This window comes from Thamnophis sirtalis, unplaced genomic scaffold (assembly GCF_051295495.1).
Source record: "Thamnophis sirtalis isolate CommonGarterSnake01/CBP01778 unplaced genomic scaffold, rThaSir2_p1.2 scaffold_4, whole genome shotgun sequence".
Lineage (NCBI taxonomy): Eukaryota > Metazoa > Chordata > Lepidosauria > Squamata > Natricidae > Thamnophis > Thamnophis sirtalis.
Genome location: NW_028261384.1, coordinates 87612549 through 87631025, shown reverse-complemented (window position 1 = coordinate 87631025; position 18477 = coordinate 87612549). Strand labels below are relative to the sequence as shown.

At 42.5% G+C, this 18477-nt stretch overlaps 1 protein-coding gene across 1 annotated transcript; it reads left to right on the top strand.

Moving 5' to 3' along the window:
• The first annotated feature begins 4160 nt into the window (after positions 1-4160).
• Positions 4161-18477, top strand: LOC148045962 (monocarboxylate transporter 10-like). Its single transcript, XM_087712170.1, is given in 9 exon segments — positions 4161-4334; positions 4337-4388; positions 4629-4850; positions 6642-6851; positions 9899-10053; positions 11157-11319; positions 12379-12582; positions 16221-16423; positions 17809-18477. Coding segments are annotated over 9 exon segments (2052 nt in total).

Sequence of the window (18477 nt, the reverse complement as noted above, 5' to 3'; positions counted from 1 at the left end):
ATCACTTAACAACGCTACTGCTTAGCAACCAAAATGTTGGCTTAGAAAGTCTGGCTTTTGAAGCACGCCAATCTTAAAGCTGTTGTTACAACACCCTCGCACCCCTAACCCTTTAGAAAAAAAACCCCAGGGGTCTTCAGACCTGACAGCTTTAAGATTTGTGGACTTCAACTCCCAGAATTCCTCCTCCAGTCATGTTGGCTCAGAAACTCTGGCAGTGAAGCATGCAAGTCTTAAAGCTGTTAAGTTATAAGATCCTTGCACCCATAACCCTTTAGGGAAAAAAAAACACAGGGATCTTCAAACCTGACAGCTTAAGACTTGTGGACTTCAATTCCCAGAATTGAAGTGGTGGAGAGCCATCTTGGATCTGAAACGCCTAAATCAGCATCTGGCGTACAAGATGTTCAAGATGCAGTCGCTCCACTCCATCCTGGACTGCGTCAGGCGGGGAGATCTTCTCACGTCAATAGATCTAAAGGAGCCCTACCTGCACGTACCAATACACGCAACTCACAGACAGTTCCTGAGGTTCTTCTACGACGGGAGGCACTACCAGAACCGTGCCTTGCTGTTCGGCCTCTCGTCCATGCCCAGGACCTTCACAAAGATCCTAGTGGTGGTGGCGGCTCAATTCAGGAACCACCCGATTCATCTAGAATGCTACCTGGATGACATCATCATTCACTCCGCAAGTTGGGAGCAGGCCAGGCGAGACGTCCAGCTGACCATTCTCACGTTGCGTCTACACGGCTTCTCAGTGAATCTGGCCAAAAGCCAGCTGGAGCCGACCACGCACATCCAAAATCTAGGCACGGTCATAGACTCTCTCACCTGTCAGGTATTTCTCACTCCAGACTGCCTGCAGAACCTCAGACACAGAGTACAGCAATGTCAGAGATCCAAGTTGGTGCCGATTGTCATGCTGTCACAGCTCCTCAGGATCATGATCTCCTGTTTGAAGGTGGTTCCCTGGGCACATCTCCATACCAGGGAGCTGCAATGGTTTCTCCTGCTGATGCAGAGAGCCAAGACCAGCAACTCTTCAAGATGGGTGATGCCTTCCCCCATCTGGTCCCTTGCCTAGTGGAGGACGGCGACAGTCGAGAAGGGGTGCCTCTTCAAGGAACCCAAGCGGATTGTGGTGACTTCCGACGCCAGCCTCTTCAGGTGGGGGGCTCACTGTCACGGCCAACTCACACAAGGACTGTGGACCCAGAGGGAAGCCTCCCAAAGCATAAACTGGTTGGAGCTGAGGGCCGCTAGCCTCGCCCTAAGGGAGTTCTCAAGCCTGGTTGCGGAGCACCATGTACTCTTGCTGATGGACAACATGGCCACGAAGGCTCACATAAACAGGCAGGGCAGTACCCACTCCAAAAAGCTCATGGCAGAGGCGGAATCTCTGGGCAGGTGGGCAGAACACTACCTGGCATACATCAGAGCGGACCACATCTCAGGGTCCAGCAATCAGGAGGCAGATTGGTTGACCAGGCAGCAGATTGACCACTCCGAATGGCAGCTGCATCCAGACCTGTTCCAACTGATTGTGAGGAGATTCGGCAAACCACAAGTGGACCTCTTTGCCACACATGCCAACACACATCTGCCATGATTCTTCTCCCAATACCGTTCTCAGTGGATGGAGGGGACAGATGCACTGAAGTGCAAGTGGCCTCGAGGACTATTGTACGCATTCCCTCCTCTACCTCTCATTCCGCACGTGGTATCCAAGCTCATTGCAGAAGGTGCGGAGATCCTCCTGGTCGCCCCCCATTGGCCCAGGAGGTCTTGGTATTTGGATCTAGTGGGTCTCTCGATGCAGAGACTGTGGAGGATTCCTCAGGATCAGATGTCCCTCTGCCAGGGGGCGGTTCGCCACCTGGATCCCCAGTGCCTGCAACTAGCTGTCTGGCACTTGAGGGGAAGCTCCTGAGGAGGCAGAAGATCTTGGACATGGTCATTCACGCTATCCAGGCTTCCAGGAGGCCTTTGACCACCAGGATATACAAGCTGACCTGGGTTGCGTTTTCTTCCTGGTGCCAGAAACAAGGCATAAGGGATGTGTCCGTGTCTGTTCCCCAGTTGCTGGACTTTCTGCAGGAGGGTTTGGACAGGGGTCTGGCCCCCAGCACTCTCCAGCGTCAGGTTGTGGCCCTTTCTACCATCCTGATCAAGGGGTCCTCCTGGCCCTTGAGCCAACACCCGCAGGTCAAGAGTTTCCTGAAGGGAGCGACAAACATCTGCCCCCGAGCTGTTCACCGTTACCCATCCTGGGACCTGCCATTCATCTGGGGTCGCTTGGTCACAAAGCGTTTTCCCACACCACTGGGCGTTGGTTGCAGGCCTGCATCAAGCTTGCTTACGAACATCAGGGCAGGTCTGTGCTTAGCCGGGTGACTGCGCGTTCGATGAGGAGCGCTGCCACTTCTGTGGCTTGGGCGACCCAGGCATCTATTCTCGATGTATGCAGAGCGGCCATGTGGGCTTCTCCCACTGCATTTATCAGGAACTATAAGATTGACACCTTTGCCTCAGCCAAAGCCTCCTTTGGGCGAAGAGTTCTATAGAAGGTTGTGGATGTTCTGGAGACTCAAGTTTCTTCCCACCCAGGGACACTATAGCTTGGGCATGTCCTACGCTTGGACTCTCCAAGAAGCACACTGAAGAAAGATCGTTGGCTTATCTGAACGGTCATTCTCAGGGCGCTGTGAGGAGAGTCCAATCCCACCCCGGGTCTTCGTGGATGCGAGGGTGATGACTGGACATGACTGTACGGGCTTCCTGCTCGGTGGTTCCTCGTTTTTTAAACTAAATAATGGAGGCAAAGGGAGGCGTGGCCAAGAGAAAAAACTCACTCAGTCCTAGAGCAGATAGACTGTGTTAACCCACACTTGGACTCTCCTCGCAGTGCCCTGAGAACAACCGTTCACGTAAGCCAACAGTCTTTAACTTGAGTATATGTGTACAAAATATTTAAAAGTATATTGATCCATAAGTTTCATGGGGAAAATATCAGAAAGAAGATTTCTTAAGGGACAGATTTCTCTCAGAACTATATTCTCTATTTTTATCAAAAACCAATTTACAGTTTAAAAATATTTAAAGTTAGCAAATTGAAGTAGAAGATATTTTAGTTAGATTCGATGGATGATTTAAGAACATTTGTCTGGTATCAGAAATATTTGCAGGAGATAACCAGGCTGAGCCCGAGGGAAGGGTCAAATGCGTTATAAGTTACGAGTCCCTGCATGTTCACAAGACATGCAAGTCCAGCCCACCTTGAATGCTTCTCTTCTACTCATTTCCCTTGACTGTTAGTGGGGCAGATTTGTAGAGAGCTTAAGCTTGCAATAAATCTTTATTACTCGTGTGAACTTTCTGAATGTCTTGATTTCCACTTGACCATATCAGCAAAAACAAGGCATGTGTTAAAAAAATCCTCTTATACCTAGCATTTCTCTGATAGTGAAATGTTCACTGATGAATATAATAGCTTTTATAGTCTTATAAAATTAATTGTGAAATTATGCTTCTAGGAATTGACACTTGTAACATCTTTTAGATAACTTATGAAAAGTTGTAAATAAATAGTCAAGTCAGCCTTGCCAGCAGGCAGTACAGGTAGTTTTTCGGGTTATAAAGACAATTGGGACTGGAATTGCCATTGGTAAGCAATGCAGTGGTGCATTTTCATGTGACTGTGCTGCTTAGGGATGGCGATCCCAGTTTTCATCATTAAGAGACCATTGTGTGCATCATTAAACACCGACCTTACATGACAGTGACTTCCAACTTCCTGCTCTCTTCCCCATTGACTTTCCTACTGGAAAGTCAGCAGGAAACTTCAGAAATTGCACTAGCACCATAGCAGCTTGCTGCAACATTGCAATTGCAAACCAAGTGCCAAGAACCCAGATCTCAATTGTGTAACTGCAGAGACGGTGCGATGGCCAGAACTCTGCAGACCAATTGTAAGAGCCCCTTGTTGAGCACTGCCACAAGTTTGAAATGTTTGCTGACATGGTGTAATGCAAACACTGCTCCTATGTGCATGCTGCTTTAGTAAGAAAATTCTGATTATTGGACAGGTGTGCTGAATCTTTTCTATTTGAGAGATTAATAATGCTTTTTTTCTTCTCTACAATTCTTTGTTCCCAGTCATGAAGAAAGTCCGTGATTTCTTCAATAAACGGAGATTAAGAAGAACATGTACTTTGGAGGATATCAGGTCGGATGCCTCTTTTTTACAACCCCCTCCGGATGGAGGTTGGGGCTGGGTTGTAGTGGCGGCGGCTGCTACTCACTGCTTGCTTGTCAGTGGATTTCATAGTGCCCCTTTGGTGTTTACATGCTGCCCCTTCTTGATACTTTCGAATCAAGTAACTCGCAGATAGGTAGGTCATTGTTACATTAAGGTTTCCAGCATAGCTTTGATATATTGTACTGCAGTTTTGTTTATAATTATGTCTTGCTTATTAACAGTCTTTAAGCAAATGGTTTAAACTATATGTCAATGCTCTTGAAATCCACAAGAATTAGTGTCATTTACCTCAGTAAAACATACAAGTGAGTTGATAATATTTTTTTTATGGTATTTTTTTATATGTTTAATTAAATGCATTTGTCTTTTTACGCTTGGATTGGATCTATCAGCTATGCTTTCATTATGACGTTTGGTCCTGTTTCTGGAAAACTCCTGGTGAAGTATGGAGCGATAAAAGTGGCGATAGTTGGAGATCTAGTGACCATAGGTGGTCTAGTGTGGTCATCATATACTGAAAAGTTAAAAATGCTGTTTTTCACACATGGAATCATTGTTGGTGTGGGATCAAGTCTGGCCTACACTCCAGGTAATGCTTTACATTAAAATCAAATTTTGTCACACATTTCTTCTGTTTTTGAAAACATGCTTTTGCTTTGCTTTTGCTTTTGCTTTGCAGCACTTTTTCATGAGAAAACCTGTTAGGTAAGCTTTCCATTGGGAGAGCGAGTACGTTCAGCAAAGCGTTGTGAGAGTTGTGTTGGAGAACACACAAACCAGCATACAGAGCAGTGGTGGGTTTCAACTAACCAACTGAGAAGAGATAGTATGTCAGGTGCCATCATTTTCCTAGGGAGGACTTCCATCCTTAAGTAGAAGTGGGCAAAAAGATACCACCCAGTAACATGTACAAACTGAAAAAGAAGCAACGTAGGGGATAAAGAAAGAGAGAAATGTAGTTGCTTCCTGGAGAAGGTGGGTAAACTTGGTAAACCCCTTTTGTGGGTGGCCATTCCTAGCCGCTTGCGCCCAGTGTTGTGATTGAAGTGAAGCCCCAAAGCCCCCGCCACCACCAGAATATCTGCTGCCGCCTCTTCCTCCTCCTCCAACAGCACTGCCAGATTTGCTGCCCGATGCTGTGGCTGAGGTGAAGCTGCCAAAGCTCCTGCCAGCACCTGTGGCAGTGACGCCTCCCCCTCTGCTTGGAGCACCTGAGCTGGGCCCTGCGTTACCCCTGCCGCTGCCTCCTCCTCCTCCACCGTGCTTTTGAGAAGCCATGAGGCCTTTTTTTCCTGCTCCCACCACCTCTGCCGCCTTCTTACTGGCTCCCGCAGCCTCATGGCTCCTCAAAATCATGGCGAAGGAGGAGGGGAGAGGGATAACGCGGTGCCTAGTTCAGGTGTTCCGAGCGGAGGGGGATGTGTCACTGCCATGGGTGGGGGTGGTGGCGGGAGCTTTGGCAGCTTCACCTCAGCCGCAGTGTCGGACGGCAAATCTGGCAGTGCTGTTGGAGGAGGAGGAGGTGGCGGCAGAAGATATTCTGGTGGCAGCGGGGGCTTTGGGGCTTCACCTCAGCTGCAGTGCTGGGCGCAAGCGGCTAGGACTGGCTGCCCACAAAGGACCTCCCTGGGCTTGCTTTGCTGAAAACAGGGCGACTGGTGCTAGTTTGAGCAGCCAGCGCAAACTACCGTCAGTTGCCCAGTGCTCAACAAAACAAGTCTGGGGAGGTCCTTTGCGGGTGGCCAGTTCTAGCCGCACCTTAGAGTTAATTGCTTCCAGGTTCACCGACCAACTGGTCCACAAGGACCGGTAGGAACCCACCCCTGATACAGAGACGCTGCAGTTTAAATAGGCTTTTACTTTCGTGGAAATAGAGGTATCAGAGTCCATCAAACAGTCCAAGTCATAAACAGATAAGACAGTCCGTCATCAATGTCTTTCAGTTAAGGGATAATCCAAATAACATAGTCCATAATCATACAAACAGTCCGTTTGCTAACTGTTGCAAAACTTACAATAGCTCACGACACTCAGATCAGATCAGCCCAGCATCTAGCAAACAGAGAGCTAGCAGTCATTCTGGCTCTCTCGTATGGCCGATAGAGGAAAAACAGCAACCAATCACATTTTACAGTATGATTTAAAGAAACAATTACAACATTGCTACATGATTTATATATTGCCAACCCAACTGTTAGATTAAATTCCTAAGAAAACTCTTTAAAAATAGTAGCATGGTTTTTAATTGTGTCAGATGCAAAGCAATGTTTAAGCTTTCTCCTTTCCCAGATACCTTTTTCATGTTAAATAAAACAGAGGGTGATGTGACTGGACTTCAATATAAAAGAACTACTTTAAATTTCTGTTTATTTCTTGATAGGCCTGATAATGGTTAGCCTTTACTTTACTACAAAGCGTTCATTTGCCACTGGATTAGTGATGGCTGGAGGGGCTGCAGGAACTTTCGTACAGAATAGACTTCAGTATTATCTAATTCAGAATTTTGGATGGAGAGATAGTTTGCGTGTGTATAGTGCAATTCTAACCATATGTATTTTTGCTGGATTTGCCTACAGGCCTCTTCAAAAACGTATGTATCTGCTTTGGGCATTTTAAATTAAATATCTCCTTTTTCCTGTGTGTGGGGGGGAAGAGAATCCATATTGGGTAAAATAAGGATACAAAGTAACACAAAGAGTTCTTTTCAGGTTTCTGAATTTTCCTACACAATTACTCAGACAAAACACAACTATACATCCCTGCCCCCCCAATAAATAAGTAGCAACATGGGAATAAAAAGAAAGTAAATCCAACATTTAGGACAACTATTGCAACCATGTTTGCAATTTGATCTCAATCTGGGATGCTGGTTGTAGACTGAATGTAGACCAATGGACAGTGTCATACAGCAAATGGAAATTATATGAGTGGTTCAACAAATGGTGCATTGCTTAAATTAAAATGTGACCCTACATTATCTCAGCTTCCTTTCATGGACTGTTTTCCAAAGACCCTTTCTAATTTTATTTAAATTGGGGCAAGTCTTTAATAAGGTAATATGTAACCATTGACTATAGATGGAATCATAGCACTAGCACCCAGGCTTATATACCTCTTCACAGTGCTTTAAAAGCCTCTCTTAGCGGTTGACAGAGTCAGCATATTGCCCCCAGCAATCTGGGTCTTCATTTTACTGACCTCGGAAGGATGGATTACAAATGCATCCTAGGACTGTTTTGAAAAGGTAGTTTATACGTTTAGTTTCCCTCGTCTTGTAATATCTAATTCAAATTTTCTGCATCTGGATGTGGATGTGATGTAGCAGCTAATAATATGGAACAGAGCAGAAAATGTATGTCTTGTAAGTCATAAATTCATTGGACATGTGAGTAGATAAGAACTTGACACATCTTAAGTGTTCTGTAAAAGTAAGTTTCACAACCATGTATTTATTAAATTCAGATTCTGGTTATTAATGATTGTAGTGACATTTGTCTATCAGAGGTTATTTCGCACCTCCCTGTCTTCCCCTGTTCTCCACTGTCTCCCAGAGTCTAACCATTGCCCACTGCATCAATGACACTCATCCTCTGCCGTCTCCTTCTCTTTTGCCTTCAGCCTTTCCCAGCATCAGGGTCCTCTCTTCTTATTTGATGGCTAAAATATTTATGGTTCAGCTTCAGTATTTGTCCTTCTAAAGGACAGTCAGGGTTGATTTCCTTTAGGATGAAGCTATTTAAAGAAGCTGAATATAAATGCAGGATCAGACCCATATGGCCTGGCAATAGCTAGAACTTAAGGAAGTCAGCGTGTTTGATCCTTATCCCACCCCTACCCCCAGATCTCAGGTATTCCACTGTAGATTTTTTGTTAACATCTATTCGTCCAAAATTACTTTTATCATCCCCCTCATTTATCATTCTGTCTCCAATCTAATTTGGGTTTTCAGATGATAAGAATTCAGGAAAGGGCTAGCTCAGTTATTGTCAGTAAAGAGACCTGTCACTGACTGCTTATTTTATTTAATAAATTTATAGGGCAGCTTTGGGGAACAGAAAAGCTGGGACATATTAATTAGGAAAGACCCTATCAGTATGCCTTATAGTAAAAGACAAACCCGTTCTTCTGGGAAATATTGTAGTTTAATTCCTGAAATTCATGTTTCTTGTCTTTTTCATTTCAGTAAATGAAATGGAAAAAAGACTGTTTTCAGTTTAACACCCCAGAACTTGAGGCATAGGACTGCACTAAAGCAACTCAATTCATTTCTTAAATCACCCATGCTGTTTGCTTCCAGGAATGCAAATTGCAAATGAAAGCAACTAAGTAGTTGTGTCAAGTATCTAGAACAAATTTCCTTAACCTAGGGAAAATTGAGTTACCGTATTTTTCAGAATATAAGATGCACCTTTCCCCCCCCCCCCCAAAAGGGGAAAATCTGGGTGTGTCTTATACACTGAATACAGCATTTTTGGCCTCTGAAACCCTGCCCCTTCACAAAAATGGACGTGCAGAGGGTTTGGGAGGCCTGCAAAGTGCTAATGGAGGCTGGGGTGGGCAAAAATGAGCAAAAAATAGACTGTTTTTTGCTCGTCCCCCCCTCCAGCCCCCAAGAGCACTTTGCAGGCCTCCTAAAGGCTATGTGTGCCCTTTTTGTGGCAAAAGGGCCTGTTTTGGCAAAAAAACAGCCCTTTTTTGCTTGTTACACCCCACCAGCCCCCAGGAGTACCTAAAGGCTATGCATGCCCTTTCTTTTGGCGAAATACAGACCACTTTTTCCTCATCCCCCCCCCCCCCCAGCCCCCAGGAGCACTTTGCAAGCCTCTGAAGCTCTCTGCATGCCCCGTTTTTCACAAATGAGGCATGCAGGAGGTTTGGGAGGTCTTCAGAGTGCAAAAACTTTTTTTAAAATTTACCTGATGTGTCTTGTACTCCGGTGCGTCTTATACTCTGAAAAATACAGTGAATTGCAGCTCCTGTTATCCAGTCAGCCTTGCCAAGTAGACTAGACTTAGAAATCAATGCCACATACTTTAGGTCTAAAATTACTTTTATTCAAAGAGCTATAGTAAAAAATTCTTGCAATTCCCAATGTGCTTCGTTCTGCTCTCATTTTATCTTTGTGTGACGTAGAGAGGGGTGTGTCTGAGATGATTACTGAAATTAGTTTCTTGGAATGGACTTAAGCCACACTTGTTTGATGGTTGCCTTGGTAATGGCTTTTCCTCATGTTTTTCTAGGCCATTCCCTTATGCCTTTCCCACCGAACATACTGGCTGCATTTCGGAAATTGTAGGCACCAGGGTAGAAAAAAAAATCCCGGTGTGATTCCTATTCATGATAAAAGTAAACTTTTTGTGTACAAGGAACTCATTCTCTCTAATGCCTATACCTGCTCCAGCTGTGTCCAGCAAGACATGTTAACAGAGGTTCTTGTGGTATATAAAATCATTTTTTGCAATCATCCTCAAAATAATTGCTTAAACATCACACAAATCCATCCTGTGCTCATTTGTGATGCACTTTTTATGTTATCCGGGTTGCACATAACTGTTGTATTTATTGCTTTCTGGTGAAATTAATCAGTATTGCGTACACAGTAATAATTTCTCTTTTTTTTTACTTTGTATTTTACAGATAGAACTCATCCAAGTGTAGTTGAAAAATTTAACACATCGCCTCTAAGAGGGTTTATAGTCGATTTAGCTTTATGGAAAGATCGTATGTTTGAGATATGGGTCAGTTCTCTTGGATTAGCAAAATTTGGATTCTACATACCTTTTGTGCATATGGTAAGTTGCCATTATCTTTTTTTTTTTTTTGGCTTTTCTGTTATAGCTTGGAACGAGGGTCCCCAACCTGTGGGCCATGACCCACTAGTGGACTTTGAGGGTTTGCAACCAGGCCATGGTAATGGCCGGCTCGTGTGTGTGTGTGTGTCCACGCATATCTTCACTTGCATGAGCACCAGCCAAGCACATACACACGCTCCATTTAAATGAGCAGTAGGTATGTTTGCATGGTACTTGCACAAATGGAGTGTGTTATATTATATCTATAGTGTCAAGTCACAGTACTTTTGACAGTGAATGTATGCCTTTTGGATTCAAGTTCTGTAAAGATGTTGTGCCTTAAAATGGCTTCTACTGTACAGCACAGTGGAGTTGCCATGGTAACGGCTTCACAGTACTCCACAAGGGGCTCCCTCCAATACAGGATTGGGATAAATACATACCCAGACTACCCTGATTTATCAGCTAATTCTAACTATTTTAAGACATGTGGCTAAACATTCAATTTTTACCAGTTTTAATCCTTAACTCAATTTTGGAGAAGGGCTACATCAATTTGGGCCAAGTTGATTTATTTTTAGTAGCTGTAAGATTGTCGTTTGTCCATAATAGGTAAGTGGTCACTGAGAACAAGTGTACATTTATTTCAATAGTGTCAGATACACCAACTGCAGTCTTGACTGTACTAACTTTCAAAACTTGAATAATACTTGGTCAATTACTTTTGAGGAATAATTTTTGAAGAAAACATTGTGTCATTGCCAAAGGATCTAAATTTGGTGCCGCCTTCATATATTGGATTAAATCCCATAGTCCCCTGTCAGTTTGATTTTTGGCAATGCATTATGGAGGCACCAAATTGGAGAACACTAATGTATCCAATGAAGATAGATTTATCAGGAGAGGAGTATGAAATGTTTGAATTGTCAGTCAGTTACATCTATTTTTTTTTTGCTAACTATTTGCATAAATCTTTAAACAAGTATGACTGAATTTGCGGCTATATTTAATTACTAGGTTAGCTTAATTATGACTAGTGTTCACTGAACATAATACTTTAAACCCGACATGTTAAAAATCGTGCTTCATTTTCTTTTTTGCAGATGAAACTTGCAGACGATTTGGGTATTCCTGTGGAAAAAGCATCCTACATTATGGTGGGACTTGGAGTAAGCAGCATGATTAGTTATCTTCTGTTTGGAAAAATTTGTGATATTGAAAGTGTCGACCGACTTTATGTTAACCAGGCATCCATATTATCTGTTGGTAAGTTTCACAGTAAGCTTCTGAATGTTTTTTGCCTGAGAAATTATGGTTTTAGACCTAGAAACATCTAGAGTGTCATTTCTTGCACATATGAGTAATATCAGCACAACTACAAGTTAACCCTGTGCCTTAAGTTAATTATTGCCAAATCTTCTTGAGGCCATTCGTGTGATGGCTTGAATTCCAGTTCTCACTGGAACATGATGAGTAGAAATTAGGAATTAGGAGAATGGAATCTGACACATGAGGTGGGTTCTCATGGGAGAACCTACTGTATTTTTTGGAGTATAAAATGCACCCTTTTCCCTCAAAAAAGAGGCTGAAAATCTGGGTGTGTCTTATACACTGAATACAGCATTTTTTGCCTCCTGAAACCCCACCCCTTTCACCAAAATGGTCGTGCATAGCTTGTAGGCTTGTAGGAGGCTTTCAGGGAGCTCCTGAGGGCTGGGGAGGGCAGAAATGAGCAAAAAATGAGCCATTTTATGCTCATTTTTGCCCTCCCAGCCCCCAGGAGCACTCTATAAGCTTTCTAATGCCCTTTTTTTTGACAAAAAAAGGGCCTGTTTTCACAAGAAATGGGCTGTTTTTTGCTCATTTTTGCCCCCGACCCACTCCCCAGGAACACTCTACAAGCCTCCTAAGGGCTATTCATGACCTTTTTTTAAAAAAACAGGCCCGTTTTTGTGAAAAATGGGCCATTTTTGGGAGGTTTGCAGAGTGCAAAAACTTTTTTTTTAAATTTGCCTCTTCAAAACCTTGGTGCGTCTTATACTTTGGTGCGTCTTATACTCTGAAAAATACAGTAATTTCTTTATGGCACTCTAGCAGAAGACACTTGGGCACTTGGAGCCAATGCATAGGTTCCTTAATATGAGGCACAGAAGATGCATTACTATCATACTTGAGAAACAAAATTTTTGGTAAGCAGAACTAAAATATTGGAAATTAGCAGTGGCAAAGCCTGATGAGTGCTGTTTTATTTTAGTTTACATTATAGAGTAAATAAATACATTTGGTTCATATTGAAATCTGTGTCTTTCATGTTTTATTTTTCAGGTGTGGTCTACTTTAGTATTCCTCATTGCACATCTTTTACCGCTCTTGTAGTCGTTCGCTCCTTTTTGGGATTTTTCGACGCAGGAAACTATGTTCTCCTACCTATCCTTACATTTGATTTGGTGGGAGCAGAAAGAATGCCTGTTGCATGGGGATTTATGATGGCTGTCAATGCAATTAGCTGTTTTGGTCCACCCTTTGCAGGTAAACCAGTTAATGCGATTTGTCTGTAAAAAACACTGAGCCTGGAGAAAACTATACTGCTAATGTGTCCAAGAACTGACTCTTCCCAAGGCCTGCCGGAGTATTTATTTGCTTATTATATTTGTATGCCTGCAAATTTCACAAATATGGCATACAGCAGTGAATTAAAAAGAAAAACCAATAAATATTTAAAAACAGTCATGTTTCAAAACAATAAAATGGCGCCCAAGCAAGGGGAATGATATGAGCCACAGTAAAATAGCTGTCAGTGTTCCAAATATCATCCAAAATTAAATCAGAGTCCAAGGCAGAATATTCCTCAAAGTTCCAATTTATTAAGAGAGACATGTTGGCACATATGTAGAAACCTGAATCTGAAAGCTTCCTGGGTTTCCGCACCCAGTTGAAAGTTCACAATCTTGCCTCCACACCCACAAGTCCATCACATGGTCCAATATTCCACTGCCATGCTGGCAGTTTCACCCATCCAGTTCCGGTCAGGCTCAGAGAGGTAGAGAACAAAAGATGACCTTGGCTTCCTAGAAAGGAATTTTATTTTGATAACAATACATTCTACTTCTAACTATTCCCCCTCCCAATTCCCTACTAATGAAACAGCATAGTAGAAAAGAATATTAGTGTGGCAGGCCAAAGATCCTAAAAGGAATCGGCTGCAGGCCCGACAATAGCATCACAGGATTTCCTCAGTCTGCTAGGACCCCCAGGTCTGATGGTACAGCCAGGTCCTGAGGGACTTGAATATTGAACAGGATGGACAGATGCTTTAGATATTTACAATCTTTAGAGAGGAAGTGATTACAAGACAGTAAGGCTTGAGTTTTGGTTTGGGATCACAATTCTTACAAGCTGATTTAGGATGTTGGGAATTATAATAATCTCTCTATATATTTTAAAATTGTCCCAAAGCAGAGTTTGAAGGCTATGTGGAAGGATGGTTTATAGCTAATGAATCCAAAGATTATTTAAATTATGGATTTCAAAAGGAATATGAGTGATCATGATAATAGATGATAAGACTTTTAAAATCAGATGTACACTGTCTTTATCTCAGATACATAGTGTGCATTCAGATTACGAGAGGAAATGGAAGAATGCTGTTGAACTGCCATCATTAATACTGTCTTTCATAATACATTTTTTGTTACAGAGTATTACTTCCTCATTCACAAAATCTATGATACCTCCTGCAGCAAGTTTCTCACTCCAGTTAGAAGGACTCAGGATGAAATACTTTCAAAGCATACTAAAGTCAGATACAACATCTGTTAAGATGACGTCAGAACCTAGGACCTCTATGGGTACTGTGGAATATATGAAGGCTTTCCCGGATCAAGAGAATGATACAGCTGAGGGGAAATCAGAATTAGCATCTGTTCAAAGTCAAACTTCAATCTCCATGACCCAGGACATACCCATACCTTGTAAAAAAGAAGATGTAGTGGTCTTGCATGAGTATGAAGGTGACGAGGAAGCTGAAATTACAATTGGGGTAAGGCCTGGATAGGAGTTAACCATGCCAGAACAACTCATGAAAAAGGAAAGGTCAGACTCTAAACAATTGGAGCGTTTTCCTCACAGAAAACAAGATGGGGTGGCTTTCTTAGATGAGTATGAAGGAGATGAAGAAGAAGCTGAAATTGCAACTGGGGTAAGGCCTGGACAAGAGCTAACCGTGCCAGAACTATTCATGAAAAGGGAAAGGTCAGACTCTAAACAGTTGGAGCGTTTTCCTCATAGAAAAGAAGATGGCGTGGCTTTTTTAGATGCCTTTATTGGTGATGAGGAAGAGCAGTTGAGATATGTGCCTTCTGCCTCTCACAATAAAATGGCACCCAAGCAAGGGGAATGATATGAGCCACAGTAAAATAGCTGTCAGTGTTCCAAATATTCCTCAAAGTTCCAATTTATTAAGAGAGACATGTTGGCACATATGTAGAAACCTGAATCTGAAAGCTTCCTGGGTTTCCGCACCCAGTTGAAAGTTCACAATCTTGCCTCCACACCCACAAGTCCATCACATGGTCCAATATTCCACTGCCATGCTGGCAGTTTCACCCATCCAGTTCCGGTCAGGCTCAGAGAGGTAGAGAACAAAAGATGACCTTGGCTTCCTAGAAAGGAATTTTATTTTGATAACAATACATTCTACTTCTAACTATTCCCCCTCCCAATTCCCTACTAATGAAACAGCATAGTAGAAAAGAATATTAGTGTGGCAGGCCAAAGATCCTAAAAGGAATCGGCTGCAGGCCCGACAATAGCATCACAGGATTTCCTCAGTCTGCTAGGACCCCCAGGTCTGATGGTACAGCCAGGTCCTGAGGGACTTGAATATTGAACAGGATGGACTTTGCCTCACTTCTGGGGGTAAAATATCTCAAAATGGGAGTGCCACACCAAAGACAGTCTGCCTTCTGAGACCCAAGTTTAATTCCCTAATAGTTGGGACATGCAGCCTGCTTTCTCTGGTAGGACAAGCACATATAATGAGGAAGAAGCAGTCCCTCAGATCTCTCTTCCCCAACTACTCTCACCTGGAATCAGCCCCGGAGAAAGGAAGTGAAGTGGAGCAGCACTCTTATCGCCCACCCTCAATTAAACTCAATCCAGAAGGACTCCATGGTCAATGGTATCAAAAACTGCAGCGAGGTCAAACAGGGCAAGGATGGATGCCTCACCCCCATCTCACGCTTGCCTGGCTTCTTGAGGAGCAGGTGAGGCAAACTGACCATCGCTAAAACCTACTCACATAATCCCCTGAACCAGTTTAATCAGCAAAGAGGGACATGGATCTAAAGAACGGGGCTGAGCTTACAGCCCCAAAGACCCTGTCCGTTTCCTCTGGTCAGACAGGTCCATTCCTGTTCAGATAACGGCAATATTCCTTGCTAGGTATTTCCACTGGTTCTGCAACAAGGCCAGCGTCCACTTGGTTCTCTGAGCCCCTCTTAACCCCTCTTAGCTGCTCAGGAGCCGAGAAGGACACATGCCCACCCAGAACAGAGTGGCAGGACACAATAAGGTCTGCACATAATAAGAACAGAGACTTAATGATGCTTTGCCATACTTACCACCACTAGTTAGGTCTTTTTTCCTCTTTCTTTTCTATGTATGCCTATATAGGTACTCCTTGTTTAATGACTACTCATTTAGCAACCATTTGAACTTATGACAGCACTGAACAAGGGTAGTTACAATGGGACTTCGTACCTACAACCATTGTAGCATCTTGCAGTCATGTGATAAGAATTTCTCTGGCTGGCTGCTCACAAAGTCAGTGGGGAAGCCAGCAGGAAGTCGGAAGCTATGCTCATAAGAGATTCTCGCTTAACGAACTGCACAGTTCTCACTTAACATTGGTAACTGGGGATTGCAAGAACTGTTGCAGCTAAGTGGTATGGTTGCTATTTTTTTATATAAAACTATGTTGCTAAATTATGGCATTTTCAATTCCAATTAGCAGTTAAACAAGGACCAGCTGAATAGCTTTTGGGATCAGGAAGGTGTATGCTGTGATTACTTAAATCTTTTTGATACTGGAATGTATGGTATCATTTGAAAGAAAATTCTGTTTTGGGAAAGGAAGCACAAAAGTAAACAACATATTTTTGTTTCAGGTGTAATGTATGATGCATATGGCAATGATACCATCGGCTTTGTAGTAACTGGGGTTTGCAATATTGGAGCAGCTGGCATACTTGCTTTAATACCCTCGTTGCAAAAATCATCAGTCCAGGCAACAAAAAACTACATTAATGCTTTTGTATGTGTAATAACCAATACCATCGTGCCTTGGCAATCTCCAAGTATTTCATTAGGGGTAAGGAGTATTTGATGACATTTCTTTCTCTAAACAAGAAAATTTCTTTTGTCTTCTTTTTCTTCCTCCTCCTCCTCCTTTGGTAGTATGTGTTCTGTACTAACCTGATCTTTGATAGGCATTTTATCACAATGACCCTTTCAGTTATTAGCATTTCTATTGACAGGTGGTAGAGAAATTAATATAGAATTTTCATCACGGTCTTCGTGATTTGCTCAAACAGGATGTGCCAGCTACATGAAGACTCATTTAAAACTCTCAGAGTTTAGAGGTTTTGGCATGAACCCTTGCCCTTTGTGTGGTTCCAGCTATTTTTTAGAAAAAATGCATCACAAGCAACATATTTGGCTAATTTCTCTGGAGATTCCCCCCCAATTCTGTTATTTTCTTCATTTCATTCGTTCCTAGACAAATGCAAAGTATAAAAAGTACAGTTTCATTGCCGTTTGCCTTTAAGATACTTAAGGCCCTTTTAATAAATTCCAATAGTAGGGAGTAACCCACTCTGAAATACCTTATACCCCTTTCGTCTGGGAAAAGGCTGCATTACACAGGCTGTTAAAAAATATCAGATGTTCATAAAGGAGACCTGATATAATTACTCTTTCTGTGAGAAATTCATTGGATACAGTACTAAAGCTGTTGAACCCATTGCAGCTGAATGTCTAGACTGAGGCCTCAGTCCCCATCTGTCTCAAAAACTGTATACTTAGTTCTTGTTTAGTGACCACAGTTAGGACCAGCAACTCAGTCATTAAGTGAAGTAGTTGCTAAATGGAGAATTATGTGATGGTTTTTGCATATTATTTTACTTGAGCCTTCCTGCTTACAGTATCAGAAGAATACAACTCCAGTTGTATGGTTGGGAAGGTCCCCAAATTTGATATTTGAGGAAGCTGGGTAAAAGGTTGGATCTGATAGTCCCTTTCCCTCACTCCAGTGCCCTCTGGAATGCTTGTCTTCATGTTGCAATAATTAGGAGGAGGAAATGAACAGATGCTTTAGATATTTACAATCTTTAGAGAGGAAGTGATTACAAGACAGTAAGGCTTGAGTTTTGGTTTGGGATCACAATTCTTACAAGCTGATTTAGGATGTTGGTAATTATAATAATCTCTATATATATTTTTAAATTGTCCCAAAGCAGAGTTTGAAGGCTAGGTGGAAGGATGGTTTATAGCTAATGAATCCAAAGATTATTTAAATTATAGATTTCAAAAGGAATATGAGTGATCATGATAATAGATGATAAGACTTTTAAAATCAGATGTACACTGTCTTTATCTCAGATACATAGTGTGCATTCAGATTACGAGAGGAAATGGAAGAATGCTGTTGAACTGCCATCATTAATACTGTCTTTCATAATACATTTTTTGTTACAGAGTATTACTTCCTCATTCACAAAATCTATGATACCTCCTGCAGCAAGTTTCTCACTCCAGTTAGAAGGACTCAGGATGAAATACTTTCAAAGCATACTAAAGTCAGATACAACATCTGTTAAGATGACGTCAGAACCTAGGACCTCTATGGGTACTGTGGAATATATGAAGGCTTTCCCGGATCAAGAGAACGATACAGCTGAGGGGAAATCAGAATTAGCATCTGTTCAAAGTCAAACTTCAATCTCCATGACCCAGGACATACCCATACCTTGTAAAAAAGAAGATGTAGTGGTCTTGCATGAGTATGAAGGTGACGAGGAAGCTGAAATTACAATTGGGGTAAGGCCTGGACAGGAGTTAACCGTGCCAGAACAACTCATGAAAAAGGAAAGGTCAGACTCTAAACAATTGGAGCGTTTTCCTCATAGAAAAGAAGACGGCGTGGCTTTTTTAGATGCCTTTATTGGTGATGAGGAAGAGCAGTCGAGATATGTGCCTTCTGCCTCTCACAAAAAAGAAGATGAGTTGGTGGTGGAGGATATGGATGTCCCTAATGATTATCAAGAGCAGCTTAAGAGCACAGCTACACTGAATCCAACTGAAGAAAATAAAACTTCTACATCATTGAAAGACTCTGGAAAGACTTCCCCACAGAAAGAGCAATGA